General features: G+C 40.3%; 1 protein-coding gene across 1 annotated transcript in view; it reads left to right on the plus strand.

The window, feature by feature from the left end:
* col25a1 (collagen type XXV alpha 1 chain) overlaps positions 1-19,608 on the plus strand; it is a 168,458-nt gene extending 148,850 nt beyond the window's left edge. Inside the window, exons 29-33 of the mRNA XM_080190193.1 lie at positions 3-29; positions 572-616; positions 4,495-4,581; positions 14,150-14,188; positions 16,103-19,608. Coding sequence (XP_080046319.1) covers positions 3-29; positions 572-616; positions 4,495-4,581; positions 14,150-14,188; positions 16,103-16,105 — 201 coding nt within the window. The 3' untranslated portion in view covers positions 16,106-19,608. The remainder of the gene's footprint in view (positions 1-2; positions 30-571; positions 617-4,494; positions 4,582-14,149; positions 14,189-16,102) is intronic.
* Positions 19,609-22,184: the final 2,576 nt, after the last annotated feature.

The raw sequence follows: 22,184 nt of genomic DNA on the forward strand, positions 1-22,184 counted from the left end.
AGGGTATTGATGGAGATCCAGGGTTAGACGTAAGTCCCATTTCCTTTATACTCGTATTTCTACCAGCCTTGTTTCTAATGATTCCCTTCATTTGAAAGAAAGTAATCCAGAAGTTGCAAAATACTTAACCCTTTTGTCCAAGTGTTGTCTACTTTATTTGTGGGTTTCAAGTTGTTTAAAAATGATTTTTGGAAATATTATTGCTATTCAGGAAGTCTGGATGTGAACAACAGCTTATTCCGCATATTTAATATTTAATTGACGGATAGAAAGTTGACTGTCTTTCTTTTGGAAAGACAATTTTGTCATCCTAAGTGGAACCTTTAAGAAAATGAAGGTAGCTGACAAAATTAATCAAGGCAACTTGTTTATTCTGACCAAGGATTTAAGTACCAGAAGCTTGGGTAGGGATTAGGAATAAGAAGGATACAAATGGAGATTGAAGAAAATCTGCCCCTTTTAAACCAGTAAAATTAGTCTGAATAAACTGAACCTTTGTAGCTTTGTTTTTTTTACACAGCAGGCATTACAAATTTATTCAAAGTTATTTTGCTGACTCTTTTTCTTTCAGGGTTTCTCTGGTCCTAAAGGAGATAGAGGAGAGAGGGGAGAAAAGGTGCAGTTACAGATATGTTTATTCGCCAGTGTCTTCAAATGGTTATTTCCATTGTTGGTGAAATGAAATGATCTGTGAGCATGCAAACCAAATGTGCTTACAGCTCCAGTATTCCTTTTCAGTTTGCATTGGGTACAACACAATTCCCTGAGTGAGGTGGCCTCCTTTACCTCTATATGTGCCTATCGTATAATCTTCCAATCATAATTGAACATTATACAATGAGACTAAAGATTATTATTGATCTCATAGAATACATCACAGTTAATTCAGTCAGATTATTTCTCAATTCATTCAAAACTGCTTATATGTTCAATATCATATGGATAATCATCAACAAATAAAAATAAAGAACAGGAGGTTAAACACTAAGCAGAAATAGTTGGTGGAGATTGTGGTGTGCAAAGAACATTCGAAGGAGGCAATAGCATTGCGGTATTTTCACTGGACCAGTAATCCAGACCCAAGACAATAATCTGGGGACATGGATTCAAATCCTAATAAAAGTAATCTGAAATTAAAAGTCGAATGATAACCATGAAACCATTGTTGAATGTCGTAAAAACCCATCTGGTTCACTAATATCCTTTAGGGAAGGAAATCTGCTCTCCTTATCTGGTCTGGCCTACATATGACTCCAGAGCCACAGCAATGTGGTTAACTCTTATCTACCCCTCTGAAGTAGCTGAGCAAGCCACTCAGTTCAAGAGCAATCAGTGATGAGTAACAAATGCTGGCCCAGCTAGCGATGCCCACATCCCATGAGTAAAAAGGAATTATATAAATGTTATAATTTGGTTCATTATCTTACTAATTGTTTTGCATTTGAATTAAAAGTCAGGCAATGGTGCCTATAGCTTTCAATTGTGGAACAAACATTTGCCACTGAGCTTTAAAGCAGTTGGCTTGTTCAAGCACTAAATTGAGTAAGGCAAGATCGGTTAATAAAGATTTTTACGTGTCCAAATTACTGGTGAAATTGGGAGACTTGTTCGAAAGCACTGCTTGTTAGGTAGAGCCTGTAACTACATTGTTATAAGTAAACGTTTGCATGCAAGGATTTCCATTCGGAAATCAAAGCAGAAAGAGCAGGAAAATTTCAGCAGGTCTGGCAGCATGCGTAGAGAGAGAAACTAAGTTAATGTTTCAAGTTCAGTAATATTCCCTTGGCACTGCAGCATTCGTTATATTTTGCTTTTAGTTCCATTCAGAATGTATCAGATATGTTGACTTAAAAACTTAACCAAAAATGATGACCACAGTGTCAACATGCACTCGATTTTTATACTTGCAATTATTCCAGTGATGTTAATTATTAGGTAAAGTTCTATCACTGGTGCTGGATTTACCATTTTCCCTGGACCTTTGTCCAAATATATGGAAAAGGTAATGAACTAAGGTACTAAGTATATTTTTTAATTTTTATTTTTCACCTGATGAATTCTCACTGTTTTAAAGAAAAGTTTTGGCTGGAATTCTCTGGCCATTCACACCCCTCCTTTGCTGCCAGCAAGAATAGGGAATTTGGCACTTGGCCACATATAGGTTCACTGCAGTGTAACTGGAGAACCCCAGCTGTGGGTGAGACCAGAGAATCCGGCCCTTCATCTCAATGAAAACCTCCCAGAAATCTTGTTTCCTGTGAAATCAATCAGCACGAGGAACCCCCAGCCCTGGCTGTTTCATTTTTTTGGGTCTTTCAGGATAATTTAGGCCCTTTGGACTCAGGAAACAGGAACAGGTAGTCTCTCACTATTGGTTCTCACCAACTGAGAGGTGTACACAGGTGGCCTAGGTTACCTTTATGATTCTTCTCCATCCGGTAATTATGCACAATCTGTACTTCTGTAACAACAAAAAAATTAACTAATTTTCCTAATTACCTTATCATTTGACAACTCAAAGCACTTGATCTAAAAGAAAGGTGCTCATTTTAACGAGCCTGTGTGAAATCAATAATAGCGCAGTCAAACTGAGTGTGGAGTTGGGAGGTGGTTGATTGAATGGGATAATAAGGAATACTGAAGCTTTGGCATTTGGATTTCAACATGCATGTTTTTGATAAAGCACAGAGATGTTTACTTGGAGAGCACTTTCTAAGCTGCATGAGCAATCCATCCATAGCTTGTAGTCTTGTCTGAGCTGACTAATGGCATGAATTCAATATCCGTTGCTCTCCTATTGACTGTAAAACTATCCACAACACAATGTAGACTGCATTAACTGTGTCCATCCAGGGCTCTGATGTAGACTGCATGAGTTGTCCATTTTGTGTAAACTATACAAGCCAATCTTTCACATCCATTTATATTGGCCAAAAAATGGCAATATAGCTGGATGGATACATAGCAAATTCCTGTGGTATTCCTCTGTCCACTAAGTGCTGACACATTGTTTTCAATTGTTTAACTTCTCCGTTAAAAGTAGCGAACAGAGATATGCCATGTGTGCATTCATCTGCTGACATAACTGGCAGTGATCTAGGAGGCTGTGCACTGCATGAACTATCAATTGACAGTTCATTTTTGACGTGTATAAGTTGTCCATCTCTTGCAGACTGTATAGGGTTGATTGTCTGAGTTCACAACACTGGCATGGAGCCTTGCCCACAGCACATTGTGAGGAGATTACTCGCAGAGTTACTGCAGCTTCCCAATATGAGCTACCAGCTGGTAAAGCTCCTCACCAGGAATATGTACTCAGAAAATTATCCCTGTGTGCTATCCATCCACAGCCCTCCTTGTAAGTGTATGAGTTATCCAATAATAATGGTTCCATTATCTTAATTGGGTGTTGTTCCCTGCCAGACATTTGAACTAAAGGCATAATCAGCATGAAACGCAATGGGTGGGATTTTCCCAAATTGCTCACCGGAGGAATCATAGCAAGCGGGGCACGGACCACGCAAAGGTTCATTGGCCTCAGGCAGGATTTTCTGGCATTAGGAAAATCCTGCCCAATAAAGGCAGTGACCAATCCACTGGCACAATTTTGTAAAAATTATCCTGTAACTTTAAGTGCAATTTTCCAAGACCAAACCTCATTGATTAAATTATTCAAGGACTAAAATGTCAAGGAATATATCAATTTGACAAAAGCACGCTTCTCTCATTGGATTCATGGATGATGTTCTTGGTAGCTGGACGTTTGTTTTGGTTAGATATCTCAGAACGTCAGGAGGGCTGTGTTTAATGATGATGTTTTGTTTCCATTTTGCTTTCAATTGCACAACTGATTGAATTGTTTCCGGTTTGTCGAGGCAGTGTCCTTTTCTGTTTGCCTATGCAGCACTTGTGAATGAGGACAGTGACCAATGACTGCAACTTGTGTCATTGCTGCAGGAAGTTGCCAAAGCACTTATACAGCAGATTTCCATTGGTCACAAGAGCATTCTTAGGTAAACAAGAAGGGCCACTCCCTCTGTCGAAACGTTATTCTTTCCAGATGCTTCTTATTCCTGTTGCTCAGATTGAAGCATGCTTCACTTTCCTGGAGGTACCTACCTTTCTCCTTCCCCCTCTGCCCTCTGAAACCCAAGCATATTGGTTCCCACCTATGGACCTGCCCCATCCTTTTAATTTTTACTCCTTAATTTGACTGCCTTAATAAAGAGTTGCAGTTTTACCTCTTTCTGAATATAACTTGCTCCTAAGTGCTCCTGCAACCTCACTAATTTCCCTTTTTTTTTCTAATATCATCCTTTATCCTCACTGAAGTCCCTTTACTCCTTATAACCGCCGAGCATTTTTCTGGCTTTAAACTCATTATTTCTCTTTTACTGTTTAATTCTTAGTGTTCAAATCGGCTTAACGTAATGTACATGTAGCCGTGTCTGAGTTCACAAAACTTTTTTTTTGACCAAACCATTGTGTCTACAGGGGGAAAAGGGAAAGAAAGGCAAAAAAGGGCCAAAGGGGGAGAAAGGAGAACAGGGTGCCCCTGGATTAGATGCACCTTGCCCATTGGTATGTCTCTGCTGTGTATTGGTATTCAGACATCTCAAACCAAACAGAAGAGAGAGGCACCTTTTGTCTAATGGTGCCAGTGCACATAGTGAAATAAATTATTTGTACAGTCTTTTAATTGCAGATTTCACAGTGGGCACCAATTCTGCCGAGCTTGCCACCTACAATATTTGGCACACGGCATTCTGCTCACAGTGAACACAAGAATTGTTCCCTATGTGTAAAGAGGGTTTCCAGCTCTTCACAGTTATTGTGTAATGGAGCATACAGTTTCACACACACACACATCAAATATTTAAAAATGCACATCATTTCAAGTCCTCTCTTTTGGAGAGGGAGTGGGGGCAGTGACAGAAAAAGGACTTCAATATCGCACTTTGCTTCAAACTCTCCATTTCTGATTTGAAATGTACCAATCCAAGATGGAGACACAAGAACAGTTTTGCAAATTGAGCATCTGTTTCTTTAAAGTAGGCATTATTGAGCTTTTTTAAGTAAAAATGGGATGAGAGGATGCTCAGTTTCATGGTCCTTGTATATTTCCAACTTGGCTTATGTTGCGGCAACCCTTCTCTCCACATTCTGCCCATGAAATCATTAGCTGCTTCTCTCTCCTGTTTGGAAGCTATCAAGTGTTAGCCTCTCTGCAGGCGGAATGATTCATTTGTCAATAACAATGCAAGTTGATTTCAATAAACAGGGACTCCGAGGCAATAAGGGGGAAAAAGGGGAGCCAGGCCAGCCTGGCCTGGATGGGCTGGATGCCCCTTGCCAATTGGTACAGTATTCTTTTTCCTACCAACCCTGCATGAAGTCTTTAATTAGGCAATCTGTCATAATGCAAAGCAGTGGCCTGATCCTCTTTGCATTGCAGGTTTAATGCATGCGCATGACTGGATTTTCCCTCAACTAACAAATCTCAATGCAAGAAGGGTGTGCTTGTTATTTACTTACTGACCGGTATGCAACATGTGCTGTATAATCTAACTCTGATAAAGTTATTTCCAGGGTACCACTGAGGAATTAGGAGGAAATCATTAGGATATAATGTTCAGAGATTTATTAGTCATGAAACATTAACATATTCAGTGTGTTAGAAATTCAGAATCAGGCTGCATTTGTTTTTTATTAGGAATATCTGCAACAGGACCCAACATCTTCAATGGATTGAAGTCTAATCGGTGACTCCTTGGGGTGGTCATGATGTGGAGATGCTGCCGTTGGACTGGGGTACACACAGTAAAAAATCTCACAACACCAAGTTAAAGTCCAACAGGTTTACTTGGTAGCAAACGCCACTAGCTTTTGGGGCTACCTGACGAAGGGGCAGAGCCCTGAAAGCTAGTGGCGTTTGCTACCAAATAAACTTGTTGGACTTTAACCTGGTGCTGTGAGACTTCTTACTGCCCTTGGGGTGGCACAGTGGTTAGCACTGCTGCCTCACAGCGCCAAGGACCCAGGTTCAATTCCCAATTTGGGTCGCTGTCTGTGCAGAATCTGTCCGTTCTCCCCATGCCTGCATAATTTTCTTCCGGGTGCTCTGGTTTCCTCCCCAGTCCAAAGGTTAGATGCATTGGCCATGCTAAATTCTCCCTCAGTGTACCCAATATGACGTCGGAGTGTGACAACTAGGGGATTTTCATAGTAACTTCATTGCAGTGTTAATTAAGCCTACTTGCGACATTAATAAATAAACTTTAAAACTTTAACAGAACAAAGAGAGGAATTTGATACTAGTGGATTAACTATTCAGACAATTATATTACCAATAGTGATTTGTATCCTAATTATATTGGGCTTGTGTGTACAAGACAGTTATTTCCTTTTTGAATCTGAAGAGTGGAATTTTAATATGCTCTTCCTCATGACCGGGCGGGGAAGGTTTAAGTGGTAAAAGTGTGAAAGTGCCCCCCCACCCCCACACCGAAGTCCATGATGAATACACCTCCTTCCAGTTTAACTGCAGCCAATTTGACTGTGTACAAGTATGTTGCACAGGAGAGTCAGTGATTATAAAATGTACATCAGGCTCTGCTCTGCAGATTTTGGCAGGCAGATGGGTTTTCCCGGACTCAGGAAATCCACAAGCTGAAGAGAGGTGGAAGCTGCCAGGTAAATGCTTTTCCAGCACTGCTTGTTAGCCAAGGAGAAGCAGGAGTTCTTTCCCCCCTGACCCCAGACTCCACCATCATTTGGAACCTCCAACTAATATTCTGCCTCAATTATTCCTTCCTGAAATCCAGAGACCTGCCCCCCCCTCGCCTCCCCACTACCAGCACAGACCCCCTTCACCAACACAGACCCTCACCACCACCATGATCCACTGACTGCACCTTGTGATCCCATGAGCCACCAACCAAACTGGTGTGTTCTGAATTGCTGGGGTCCGTACTCAGTGGTTCCCGGCTCCTGTCTTCTGCCAGAGCCTGTTCAGTTATCATTGCAATCTTGCAAGTTCTATAATGGATGGGCCACCCTTTGCATCAGGTAACCACTCATACAGTGAAGGAGATTCACACCAGTGTGTTTTAGCACTTGGCTTCAAATTGACCCTGCCTGTTGGCTGTGACAGTCCAACATAAAATCAATTTTGGAAATCCCAACCCAGTTACTGGTGAATGCACTTCACAGGAATTCTCATAAATATGCACCAAATTGACCTTCCTGCTCCAAAGTGCCCTCACAAAATGACAAATGTTGAAATTAAAATGGAGACCACTGGAAATACACAGTAAATGTGTTTTACCTGTCAGATTAAAAAAAAGCTTGTTCAAAGTTTGTTAAATTTGTTTATTAGTGCCACAAGTAGGCTTACATTAACACTGCAGTGAAATTACTGTGAAAATCCCCAAATCACCACACTCCGCCACCTGTTCAGGTAAACTAAGGGAGAATTTTTAGCATGGCTAATGCACCTAACCGGCACGTCTTTCAAACTGTCGGAGGGAACTTGGGGCACCTGGAGGAAACCCACGCAGATACAGGCAGAATGCGCAGACTCAGCACAGACATAACCGAAGCCAGGAATTGACCCAGGTTCCTGGTGCTGAGAGGCAGCAATGCGAATCACTGTGCTGCCCAGATTCATTAGAACTCAAAACTAGAAGATAAATGGGCAGCTTCATTAAATTAAAGCAAAAAAGAGGAAATAAGAAACCAGCAACATGCCCATCATAAGCACATCAAATCATAGTCCAGGGCCACCTATATTAGTAATAATCTGCAAGTAGGTGTTTTTTAATCAGACATGGAAGCATTTTGGTCTGGTGAGATATAAAGAATTTTCAAACTTTATTTTAACATGTTCATCCAAGTGGAGAATAATCTCCTCGAAATGTCAGTGTACCCCTGGAATTTGGAGATATCAGACATCAGAGACAGTCAGGAAGCTGAGATACGCTGGAACCACCAGACAACATTTCATTACACTGGATCTATTTAGAGTCCATGGGGAACTGGGTCACAAAGGTTACAATAATCTGAAAAGCTACTCACAGAATCCAGCATTGTCCGAATCATTACTGAGGGCAGGATGCACCGTTCTTACAGTTAGTGTCACGATGTCCTGTATTAATGTGCCTGTTGCTTAATACAGATTAAATTTTAATCACTCATTTATACTGCAGTATATGACATCTGATTAGAAAATGAGATTCCAATTATAACTATTTACATTGAATATAGAACATTTAACAATGTAAAATGTTCCAAAGTATTTGACAAGAGTGATATCAATAAAAAAAATTGACAACCAAGCCACAGAAGAAGAAATCAAAACCTATAACCTAAAGCTTGATCAAGGCTTGGGGAGAGTGTGTATATGTTAAGAGGGGCAACATTGTTGGATGTATAGTCACCCATATTGGAGCAATTAAAACCAGTGTGCAAGAAGCCAGCGCTGGAAGAACAGAAGGATCTTGAAGGACAGGAGAGGCTACATAGATGGAAAGGGAGAAGGGATTGAAAACAAGGATGAGGATTTTAAAATTGAGTCAACGTTCGATGGGGAGCAAAGTCAGCAAGTGCATGGGTGAGGGGTGAATGGAATTGGCGCGGGTTAAGATATAGGCAGCAGAACTTTGAATAAGCACAGTTTATGTAGCTGGAAAGCTGGGCAAGAGTGTTTGAATAGTCCAATTCAGAGCTGACAAGACATTTGTGAGGGTTTCAGCAAAAGTTGAACACAAAGGAAGGGAGGTGTGACAACAACTCAGGAGAGGGATTGTTGACAATATCAACTAACATGGGAGCCAGGAAGGGAAGCTGAGTGATTAACAGTTTGGTTAGAATAGCATTGAGGAAGCAGGAAGTGCATCTCATGAACAAGGTAAGGTCAAAGACAGGATTGCCGGGGATGGGATCGAATGGGAGAAAATTGAGTATTCAGGGAGTTGTTGGTGAAGTTTGTCACAAAGGGCTGTGGAAGGGAGGGAAGTGGCAGAGGCAGCAGAGTGAACAGTCTTGGTCGTTGTGATGTTAGCTCCTTGCACTTATTGTCAGAGGGAGGGTGGGTGAGATAGGGAGTCTTCCAGTCTCACTGAAAATCAGTGGACTGTTGGCTAGCCCACCAGATCCCCTGCTGCATGTCCTACCACAGCAAGGCCAGGAGAGGATGGTTTAACAGAACAGTTTATAGTCAAGAAAAGAAGCTGGGCTTGATTTTTGCGACCCTGGGCTTGTGAGCAGTTTGTGATTTCATACCTAGTGTGGGACTTTGCCTTTTTCAAATTAGGAGAAAATGGACACTTCCAGTCAAGCCTTTCTAATAAAGAAATATCCACTAGTGGTGAGGTTCATGCAAATAACCACAGAACTTTCCCCAGGCAGGTAGAGTACAACTTGCCATGACGAGAGTCCAGATAATTCAGTTATTGTTGACAGTGCTTGGTTCTCCCCAGTCTTCAATCTCAGATCAGTGGTGTAGTCTAACTGAAATACAAGTTACAGGACTTCACTTTGAGGAATGGGAATGAGGAATAAAAAAGGTTACCAATCAATGCTGTAACTCCTACCTTAAAATGAAGCAATCAACAGTGACCAAACAACAGCAACCGCTCTCAGTTAAAAAGATTAAGATGCAGCTGGTCAGGGTGTTCCTTGGAAACTAAAGCATGTTCTAACCTAACAGATATTTGGAATGGTTACAGTGGGGGTACAACTCCCAACTGAGTGCATAGGTGTTATTTTAGTTCTAATTTTATTGTAAGAGTTGGAAACTTTTATTAAATCTTTTGTTCAGGTCCTAGTTTGTGTTAGCTCTTGGAAACTGTAGAGGGGAAAAAAAACATTGGACAAGTTTTAACATTTTCATTGTGGTATCCATTGGCCAGACAGAAGCCTTCAGGGATCTGACACGTGTTGGCTGAACCTAATCACATGGCAGCCAACCAATGATTGCGGGCAATATGGCCCTATCGCAGGATCACATGGCAGGGCCCGCCCACATCAGCTGATGGCCGTGCAGAAGTGGGCGCCATATTTAAAGAGCAGCTGTTCAAGCCCCCGAGACAGAACTTCTTCAGTCAGCTTTGAATGCAAGCCATGCATTTTAAATCTCCAGCGGCCAATTTATTGATTCTCAAAACACATGATACCTTCCAAAGTCTAGAGAGAGGACCCCACTGGTGTCTCCCATTTTCATTCTGTATCATTAATGGGGTAACACAAGAAGCCCGAAAAGTCACAGTCCAGCAGAGAGCATCCCCCTGTCCCCCAGTCAACCCCAAGAAGGAACCAGTAGCATCGAAACTAAGAGTTGCTATAACTTTAAGGGCAATTGGATTGCAAGAGAGCAGAAAGCTCAGTGATGCACTCATTACCTTCCCACCATGTTTGTCTAACTTCCCATGGTGGCAGTAACCTATCAATGATTTAACCCACCACTCCAGCAACTTGACACTTGACATCCCGTGCAATGAAACATTCCCATCACCTTTCCCAAAATTCCACCACTATTCCCAAAGCAGGTTCAAGGTGTAATATGAATCACTGCAGCATTTGTTTGTCTTCCTGAAATAAGAAAGAACTCTTAACATACTCTTCAACTTGGAATATACCAATCTTGCGTACTTAATGTTCCTTATCCCTTTGGTAGTGCACACTTAACAAAGACGCCTTCCCTGAGCTCATCACTTCTAAGCTTACACTAGCAACCTTCCCTAACTATTAACATGATGTCAAGGCTTCTGGCTGATTTTAACAAATTGCAGTTCACTCCCAAAAGGACTCAACTTTTCATATTAGATTTCGATATTGCTCCCCAAACCCTTCTTAGCTTTTAGTGCAACCTCCTGTTCCATTTATGTAACCAATTGTACCCCTTACTTCCATTGTACCAATAGGGCAATATTTGAAATATTAAATATTCATTTGGGACAGATAAAAATAAAAATTAATCAGTGAAATGTTTTATGATGAATTGTGGTATTTTAATAGAATACTGTATTTTGATGGATGTACATCGCACATGAATGAAAATATCACCAGGGAGTAGTGTGTACATTATATTTTTATGAAAAGCCATGGTATGTTGCATTTGGCTCTTTCACAGTTCAGACCATTGACTCTAGCTGTAAAGGTAAAAGTGTTCAATAGATTTTTGTTGTGCATGAGGAAACAAAATGCTGGTTCTAGACCAAATCCTGACAATGTCATCATTCTGATTCCTGGATGTGATGCGTGATTTATTACAGGAAATTGTGATAAGAGACAGCTAGCTACAAGCTGCTAGACTGCTTTTGATCATGCGTGCTAAGCTTGAGTTGCTTAAAAACTGATTTGACTGCACATTAGCATCTATAGTTTAAATAATGAGCTGCAGTCTTGAATTTTATTATTGCTGATTCTGAATGAGAAAACAAGGAGCTAATAATGATTGTTGTAGGCACAATGATATTTGAAATCATGACAAGTTCGACATTACAGTGTGAAAACTGCCAGCCAGTGACACCTATGTCCCACCAACAAATAAAAAAAAATATTTTGCATCATGTGGCCAAACATAATTCAGTCCAGAACAGAGTTTTTCAAAGCATGATAGATGACTTTTTCTTTAAAACCACTGAGATGTAGGAATTCAGCTCATGTGTGCTGGTTAGCAGGATTATGTGACTAGGAGCCTACACTACTGACTGTCAGTCAGCCAGACTGCATTCAGCACATTTCCTGGATGGGACAGTCACGAGTGCCCTAATAATGCCTCCTGTGTCACTCTCCGGGGAATTCTTCTTATTTCATTTTATCGGGAATAAATATTGAATTTTGAGTGCTCGAGGATATGAGCTGGACTCTTCAGATTTGGAGGAACTGTAGAGAAGTTGTAGCAATCTCCGACCAGCCCATCAGATAGGTCTTTATCAAACTGGGGACGAAAGCCATTTGTTGCTATTAACTGTAGACCAAAACTCCTCTTGAGATTACCTTACTATAGCTCTTTTAGGATGCACAACTTTCCAGCCTTGGATTGAATAAAATATCAATCTACCATGGTTATCCTGTCCAGTGCATGCCCAGCCCATTTAAACTAACTGAATACAGCATTCAGTGGAAGTCAAGCTGAGTGAATGCAAAAAGAACATCACCTGATTTACACTGGGGTGAAGTGGGAGGAAGGACCCAGACCTAGGTACTCGATGAGACAACGTTGCATTTAATATATGTACCCAGAATTACCACAAGGGTTTTCCAGTTCTCCCCATATTTTTGCCAGGTTTCCACCAACCTTCTGCCTGCATTTTAGTGGTGGAGTAAATCTATCCCCAGAACCTGTAGGCATTAAAATAGAATCAATGGTAAAAGCATGAGGAAATTAGTTGATCAATACAGAGCATAATTGGAATTAGAAAATCGTTCCTTGCCTCTCTAATACCTGGGGAGGGCAACCATAAAATGAAATATGGGTGTATTTCCACAGATTTTACTAATCTTGCATAATCTTATGAGATAAGTGTTTTAATTCATTCTCAGGTGCGAACATTGCTTGCAAGACTGGCATTTATTGCTAGTTGCCTTTGAGAGGGTAGTGATGGTGGTGGGTTTTCTTAACCCATTGCTGTCCATGTGATCAAAGCAATGAAGTTAGGTGGAGCGTTCCAGGATTTTGACAATGTGAAGCAACAGAAGTAAGTCTGATCTTGATCTTGGATTAGGGTGGGAGAAGAAAAATTGACTGGGATTCTCCAGTGTCGTACACCCTGCCACCACTGCCAGAGAGAATGGAGAATTTGGTGCTCAGCCAAATCTCCATTCACAGCAGTGGGACCAGAGAATCCCAGCTGCAGGCAGTATCGAAGTGGCCCGGCCGTTAATTCAGGACTTTCTTCAGTCAGTTCGAAGATGCACAAGTGGAAATTGAGTAAGGACAGGATGAGGCTTAGTTGGGATGGTGACCTGATTCTTACTAAAAGTCTGCTTCTTAGATTCCGCCTTTGTGTGTGAAGCAGAGCACAGGTATCAAAAGAATGGAGCTGGAACTCCCACTCCTCACAAAGTTAGTTAGTTACTGAACTTCCATTGATTCATTGGGTAACTGAATCAGCATTTACATAAACATAGAAACATAGGAAATAAAAGCAGGAGGCCATTCAATCCTGCAAACCTGTTCAACCATTCATTATAATCATGGCTGATCATCAAACTCAGTAGCCTGACCCTGCCTCCTGCCCCCCCCCCCACCTCCCAAGTATCCTTTGATCCCCTTATTTATATCTAACTCTTTCTTAAAAATGTACAATGTTTTCTGTGGTAGAGAATTCCACAGGCAGATCACTCTCTGGATGAAGAAATTTCTCCTCATCTCAGTCCTAAAAGGTTTATCCCTTATCCTCAGACTGAGAACCAAATCCTCAGATTCTGGACACTGCCCACCCCCACACCCCGCCCCACCCACCCCCACACCCCGCCCCACCATCAGGAACATCCTACCTGCATTTACCCTGTCTTGTCCTATTAAAATTTTATAGATTTCTATGAGATTTCCCTCCAGTTCTTCTAAACGCCAGTGAATCTATTCCTCACCAACTCAATCTCTCATACATCAGTCCTGCCATCCCAAGAATCATTCTGGTAAACCTTCACTGCACTCCATCTAGAGCAAGAACATCCTTCCTCAGATAAGGAGACCAAAACTGCGTACAATATTTCAGGTGTAGCCTCACCAAGGCCCTGTATAATGGCATCAAGATATTTCTGTTCCAGTACTCAAATCCTCCCACTATGAAGACCAATATGTCATTTGCCTTCTTTATTGCCTGCAACCGTTGCACATTCCCTTCTCTTAATTTATAACAATGCAGATAACAATCTGCCTTCCTGTATTTGCTACCAAAGCGGATAACCTCGCATTTAAATTCTGTTTGCACTGTAATGTGGAATTTGTTGAATTATGTGCCATCGTTATTAGATACTGAATCACTCTTTGGTAATCATAGAGTTTGCAAAATTGCTTTTATTGGGAATGGCAGCATTCACATTAGTTGAGTAGACCATTTGACAGGAATGCCTGTCTCTGCTGTTGCTTTTTCCTCTCTTTCTGCATACCACTCAAAGTTTCTATCTTTGATTAAAATAGGGCCCAGATGGATTGCCGATGCCAGGATGTTGGCAGAAGGTATGAAGTGCATGATTTTTTTAAGATAATGATCTATAAGATTGTGATGTGTTCACCATCGATAAAATATCATAAATATATATTGTCAGATTAGGAATGAATTCGCCGTTTGCTGTTACAGAGAAAGATATAAATACTAATTTAAATTTAAAAGGTCAATTCTATTGCCTGGCATAAATGAGGAGGAAATCAGTGGACCCACTTGTACCACCAGTCATTTGGTGGACTTTTTGAAAAGGGCTTACCAATGTGCAGGTGATTTGTCCATTTGGAACATTCAAATCAAGCTACTATTGATGTAAGCAAGACCCCAGTTATAATACATGGACAAGTGGGCAGATCTCATGACACAAACAGACAGCCAACTGTACTAGCCTCCTAATCTGAAATATTCGGGCCAGAAAAATAATATAATTGCTCCTTTTGTGGAGCTTACACAAGCTTACTAGGTTTCTGCCACACTCTCAACAAAGCAACCCCAGCAATCAGAAACAATTTCCAGGAATTTCCTGGCCCAAGTTTTAATGTTCAGGCTGAGAAATTGCCAATACCTGCCAGTCTATTCTCATGGTAATTAGGGCAGACTGTTTCTCTGAAATGGACATGTGACTCCCTTCTTCAGCAAAAGAGACAGGAATAAGTCTCGAAGTTATCGGCCAGTGCTGCTTCAGTTGTTCATTTTTTTTAAGGTTTTTATGCCACCGGATCATCCCACAATCGGATGTTAGTTACATCCTATCCAGAGCCCAATATCGAATTAAATGATAGCATGAGCCAGGGAGTGTAACAGAGAACACTTTTCCTGTACACTAGCTACTGAAATATAGCCTACTCTGGCTCCTGCTTCTTATGACACATGTTCCATGTGAACCCTCTTTTCTTGGAGACAGAATGAAATAGCACACTAGGCCACTGCGAAGTGCAAGCTTACTACCAATTACATAAAATGTATCAATCAGTAGTTTTCATGTTGAATAAATATGCCAGTGGAAAACTGCTCCATTTGCGTCAGAGGGAATGAACAACCGGGGAGATGATGGCAGAGTAGTATTGTCACTGGACTAATAATCCAGATACTCAGGGTAATGCTCTGGAGACCTGGGTTTGAGTCCCACCATAGCAGATGGTAAAATTTGAATTCAATTTCAATCTGGAATTTAGGGAAGGAAATCTGCCATCTTTACCAGGTCTGGCCAGCCTGAGAGTCCACGTTCACTCTTAAATGCCCTCTGAAATGGCCTTGCTTCTCAGTTAAATGGATGAACAATGAATTAAATAAAGCAACTTGCATTTATATAATGTCTTCTGAATTGTAAAACATCCCCAAGTGGTTATGAGAGTGTAATAAGATGGCATAACCCAAAGAAGGAAATATTAGGAGGTGGGACTAAATTGAAAGAGAAGGGAGTTGGATAGGTGGAAAGTTCCAGAGAGGAACTCCCAAAGCTTGTGTCCTAGGCTGCTGAAGGTATGGCTGCCTGCGATGTGGCAAAAAGAGTGGGGGAGGAATTGAAGGAATTCAGGCTAGGGGTGAATACAAATGTCGGGACGAGTGAAGTCATTGACAGATTTGTACCAGATGATGAGAATTGTAAAATTGAGCAATGGAGGTCAATTATTAAATAACCTTTCTCTAAGTGTAAAATGTTCAGCTAAAAGCAGCCCACCCTCTTTGCTGGCAGAATGTAACCCTGGGAAGTGGCAGCCATGTTTGTATGGCGTGCAGCTGTTTAATTTAAAGCTGCAGTGGCTGGTGGGAAAGCAAATGATGTAATTGCCACTTTAATGCTGGTGTTTCCTTGAAACATTTGCTATCCTCAAAATATGTGTTGGTCAACAGGATTTGACCATGTGTTATTACTAATCTTTTGGTGTGTGTTTTACTTAATGCTTGTGTGATTTTTTCTTTTGCAGTGATGAATCTAACACGAAAGCATGAAGTTTGTATATAATGCTCCATATTTTGTATTTATATAGTTGTAACTGTTTAAAAAAAGTCAAGAACATGTTCACACATAGCTGCTTCTATTTCTTTATAGTAAAAAGTTACATATCATACATTGACTGATGGAACAGTTCTGTCAGAGACTCATAGTGTTAAAAACAATGTAAGAATGTTGTTCACATGAAGCTCCTTGTGAGCTCTGTCTCAGTTTGTGTATTTTGCATGGACAAGTGCCATTGATACATATCTGGACCAAGTTCTGTCATGTAATTGTGACCAAATAGACTAAAACAGATGAATACTGTGGAAAGTCGTTGGCTGCTGCCATTGCAAGTAACTGACCTTTGCTTCCAACCTCCATGTAAAGTTCCATCACTGATTTTCTGCTCTCGTGCCTGTCTAAAAAGAAGTGCATGAAGTGTTTGACCAGTGCTTGATGTGTGACGATCTGAGTTTCAAACACTAATGTCTTATACTGCCAGACCTGAGGCCTAGGCCCCTGAACTTCCTTTTTCTCTCCTCATCTAAAGGGAGGAAACCCCTGGCTCATTGCTAGAAAGAAATAAATGAAAAGAGGTTTTGAATGTGTGGAAAAAAAAGCAGCCTAAACTTCTGTTGTTCAACATCCTGTCTTGTGGGTCAAGTCACCACGGCAACATAAGTATTTTATTGTTTTGTGCTTGCCAACTCCAGTGGATGGCAAAGCGATGGAGTTCACAGTTCGCTGCCCTAAGGTTCAGCCCTTGTAACATGCAGCCGGTCAGCGCTGGCTGTTTTCATTGTATGGCTACAGCGTGGAACACATTTCATTCGGAGGACTTGGAAGATCAAGGTGGTTTTGAGGATTTCACACAAGAACAAGGAACTATTCCCCAAGGTGCGGGGAAGTGTTAATCCTGCTATGAGGCAAAAAGAAAAGAACCTTTGCCTGAGATTGGGCACTGGCACCGAAACCTCGTTCACCCCAAATGGGAATTGTAAACTGGCTCCAGTGGGCAATTTGGAGTTGAATTTCAATGAGAGGATTAGAATCATACGTCTATGGCATCTTGTAAAACACTTTGTTGATGTTACAAACAGTGGAGAGATGCTGAAGGTATTGTGCATAACAATTAGGAAGATTCCAGCGTGAAAGAGGAAGGATGTTTGGATTCGTATTGAAAAGCTCGCTGAAGCTCATGACCCCAAAGCTTTAATTTGTTGCATCAACGCACAAATACCTTTTGTGCCTCAACTACTGGCTGTGGGTTCATTACTTTATACATTCATCTTTCATAATGTAAATGCAAATGCCCAGTACTATAATATAAAAAGTTTAACAAGTTTTCATTTGAGGCATTTTATGATAATCTGTTGTCAGCTATTAATTATTATAGTGTGTTCTATATATTACTGTCTTTTTGCAGTCAGTTGCTGCGGACATTAACATTTATTTCTGATTCAGTTTCTTTTATCAAGTCCTCCTTGCAATGACCCTGCATCTGCAAGTAGTTTTATTTTTATGGAACCTTGCTTTCTGTTTTTGTTTCCGGATAACCACATCCACTGATTAACATTTGACATCCACTCCCCTATTGCATTTGGATCATCTTTTCGATGGTTCTAACATAAACAACAATTCACATGGTTGCTAGTGGGCTGGATTTGTATCAGGCAATCCTGAGTGGTCTGGAAATTCTGATATGGAAGCCAAATACTTCAGGCTTTCAGTTTCTCTCTCTGCTCTTTTACATCTTTTGAGGATGGAAATGCCAAAGCTCGTATTTCATTCCTTGCATGTCTTTCTTGTATAGGTGTCAATCCAGTTAATTATAACCCATCTAAACATAATGCACAGGATTATAGTAAAAGTGTGTTAACCATTTGCAGGGAAAATTCATGGATCAGAATTTGTACTCTATAATGCAGAAAAACTAGGTATTAAGCTTTTCATTATCAGCAAAGAAAGCATCAAAACTCCACATCCTGCGCTTTATTCTGCCCCATAATCAGTTTTGAGCTTGGCAGAAGATGACAGTACATGTCAAGCTGTTGATGCTAACTATGCACATCTTCTGGAAAAGCAGGCTTTATTTTTAAAAGTAGCTTTCTTGAAAAGCTAACAAGTTTGAATTTGTGAGCTCATTTCCAGATTCATATCCATGATTCTACTTTTGCTTCACCTGTTCCCCTGTAATTCAAGAGTTTTTAGGAGTATTAGCCTAAAGCTATATTGTTTACAGGACTAATCCATTTATAGATTGTTTCTGCAGAATCGATCGTTAATTATAATACAAAAAGCAAGTGCGAACATTAAATCAAAGGTTACACTGCAGCCATGATTTCTTTTGTACAATAACAAAGGATTATTATAGCTATGGTTCCAGCCAATGGTTCACACTTTGTGCATTGTGTTTAGATGGGCTGATCGCAAATATAATGTGACTCTTTTACATCACCATTAAATATGACAGCTGCAATACTCAATACCCATTTCAGTCATTGCTAAAACTGGTAACTGGTTATATTGCTTTTATTTGGGAGATGCTTCTTTTAGAGTTCTATACTGCACAGCACACCACTGAATTAATATAATGCATCATAAAAGACTCACTTATGCAAGAGGTATCTAATTCTCGGATGTAACCTGATGTGTTTTTCATTCAGCACTTAACATGATCACTCCCTATTGAACATAATCAGTGCATTGCTTCAATCACCCTTTGTTCTTCACCTATTTGTGCTAAAAAAGGAACATTTTGTCTTGATTTTAGTTTCTTTATCTTTCTTAAACAGGCTATTGAATAATGTGTTAATTGAGTCATTTTAATGTTTATTCCAATGAAAGGATAAAGGCCTTGCAACCTACGTCATTGTACTTTGCTTTAATGTGGTGTGGGCAAAAAGATAAAGCAACTGTACATGTTTTAATGCTAAGACCAAGTTCTTATATAGTTGCCAAAATCATATTGCTGCTTCAGTTGAGCTTGGTTTATATTTTGATTTGCGCTAAGCATAAATTATGTATCTTTTATGTATAAGATGCCAGTTACATTTTATTTTCTAACTTTAACCATTCCGCATGTTCCTCAAAGTGTTTTGTTGTAAAATGCACAGTTATGACAGTGGTTCATCAAACCAGCATTTTTTTTAATTGTCAGATGAAGGGAATATTTTATGCAAGCTTTCTTATTTTAAATATATATATTTATATATATTTGATTGTTGTCCTGTTCAAAGCCTCAAATGCACGACTGAACCACAGTTAATTAACATTATTATTGTTTTTCAGGTTTTTCTAAACTAAATATACATTACACTGCTCAGTCTCTGAGCTTTCATTTCAAAGTAATTAGCTCTGAACAAAACAAATCTTGAAATCTTTCTAGTGCAATTGTTTTGGTTTTTGCTGTTATTTAAATTGTAATGCATGGAATCATTTTGCTGCCTGTGTATTCACTGCAGAATGGTGTGAATTTACCGGAACAATGTTACACATCAGCTCTTGGTTCATTTTCACTAGTGATGGTCGAGTTGTTCCAGTATAATTTTGTAGAATATCCCCCTCGGTTCAAAAAGCATTTGGCACAACAGCAGGCTCAATGATCCAATGGGAAGCACTGGCTCCCTGGCCTCTCCTTTGCACAGTAAGGCATTGTGTTCTTTTTTGATATACCAACAGGTATTGTATTATTTACTCCAGCAAGGCAGGATCATAAAAAAAATTAAACCTTTGGAAGCAAAAAAAACATACATCATTTATTATTGAATGGGATTTGGAGGATTCAGTCTTCTGTTGTGCTCTGTGCTTTTCTACTTGTTTGATTTCTACCAAGCATTTTCCAGTTTGATAATGATATATGAGCTGAGAGGTTCTCCAGTGCCCAATTTCATAATAAAGTCATAGATTAGTGAGGCCATTCAGCCCATTGACTGTTAAAGCAGCATAACTATGCTATCCTTTTTTGTCTATTTTTACTCTGAAGATGTTACTTTGTACTCTGAGAAGTGCCCTTATTAATGTCACGATGTATGCCATTTAATTTGCTGCAATTTTAGGCTAAAGTATCAACTTTATTGATTCTAAATTGAAAGAAAACCATTCTTGTCAATTTATAATAATAGCGTCCTACTAAACAATTGAATCACTGTTAGATATTGCCTGAATGGTCAGGTTGGCTGCTGGGTGTACCATTAAAGCAAAGGCATAGTACTGCAAAGAGCCATTGCATTGGCAGTAATTAAACAGATCCAAGTTCAGAAAGATCTGCACAGGGTACAGAGGGATCATATTCCGACACATCTCCTGCTGTTTCCTGCTGATTGACAAGTTATTCAGTTTACTGAACCTGTGCTAACAATTATTGTCACTAATTGTTCATGAAAACTATGCACTGTGAGCATTAAAGGACACATATTAATAGTAACAGGTTTCTCGATGTAACCATTTTCCCCGGCACCTATCGGAAGGTTTCCATTGCACTGTGGGACTCCGTCCTGATTAATATCATGGAAGCATGCTCACTGGACACCAGAATGCACAAATATCCAGCTTTACAGGAATGTTATTCCTGTGGGATTTCTCTAATACTCTGATCCTACATAACCACAACAGACAAAAGCAACATGTTGGAGTTGTACTGGTTTCACACCATCATTAAATACTGGCTCCAGCAGAATTGTTTCATCTGAAAATATACAGTGATAGAAAGGGTAAATGTGCCAACAGGAGTAGACTGTTTTCCCCCTTGGGCCTTTTCACTATTCAGTGGGATTATGCAATCTTCGAACTAATTCCATATCCCTCCTCTTGTCCCATATCCTTAATACCTTTTGATAACAAAAATCTATCAATCTCAGATTTAAAGTTTAATTAATGTACGATTAGTTGCCTTGGTGGAAGAGAGCTCCAAACAACCATCACCATTTGTAAGTAGTTCTCTCCTGAAAGATCCAGCTCTATTTTTTATGTCCTCAATCCTTGACTCCCAGACAAGTGGAAATAGTTTTTCCCAATCTACACAGTTTGTTTTCCCTTAATCCCCTGAAAATCTCAATAATATTACCTTCTAATCTTCTAAATTCCCAGGAATATAATCCCAGTTTGTTTAACCACAACTCGTAGCTTAATTGTTGGAATCCAGATTTTGTTCCAGAAAATCGATGCTACACTCTCTCCAAGGCAAATATATTCCTCCTAAGTGGTGGTGTTGACAAGACTGCAGGCATGGTTTAACCAGGGCTTTCTATGGCTGACAAATGATTTCTAGCCCTGTGTATTTTTGTTAAAAGATAAAAAAGGCCTGCATGTTATTAAGCTTGTTGATTCCCTTTGCCTTGGGAATTAGCATTTTCCAGGTACAGAGCAGAAGAGAAAGGGGTACAGATCATTAAACAGCAGGTATCCACCCCTGACTTCAGTGTTTCACTATTTCATTAGGGCTTGCCCACGACCTTAAATGACATGTGCCTACTACAGGCACAGGTCTAGTTTAGCTATTATCAGGAAGCAGAAGGGAGCATTTGTAACTGTCCTCTTCATTTTCTTGCAATTCTGCTCATTGGGAATTCGTACATACTCTCTGCTCTCTTTCTCAGATCACTGCCGCGAAGGGGATCTGTGGAGATGGCTGGCACAGGCTGAAGGCAGTGCCCATGTATTGGAAAATTCTGGCATCTTTAGAGTCATGTTCTTTCTGGCATCTGACCCGATGCCTATCCCCTGTACATTAAGTTTCAATCTCGATGCCTTCCTGCGTCCTTCCCAATACATGGTGTTGTGACTAGAAATAAATAGGTATTCCAAGTATGGACTGACTATCAAACAGCATCATCTTCTGCACTGTGCTGTCCTTCTGCTGACTCCCTTTTTGTTGCTTTGTCACACTGTCCACAGTTGAAATTGTGCCTGGAGTTTCACACCTGAGATGGAAATCTCCCAGCTCACTGCACCCACTGTGGGGAAAAAAGTGCCCCGAGTGCAGGATCTTCAATCCGGGAGGGCAGTGGAGTTGGGCCTGACACTCCCCAGGTGCAGATCAGCGGTGATCACAGGGCGCTTAGTGCCAGGGT

Source organism: Carcharhinus amblyrhynchos, chromosome 1 (assembly GCF_965287045.1).
Source record: "Carcharhinus amblyrhynchos chromosome 1, sCarAmb.v2.hapA, whole genome shotgun sequence".
NCBI classification, from domain to species: Eukaryota; Metazoa; Chordata; class Chondrichthyes; order Carcharhiniformes; family Carcharhinidae; genus Carcharhinus; species Carcharhinus amblyrhynchos.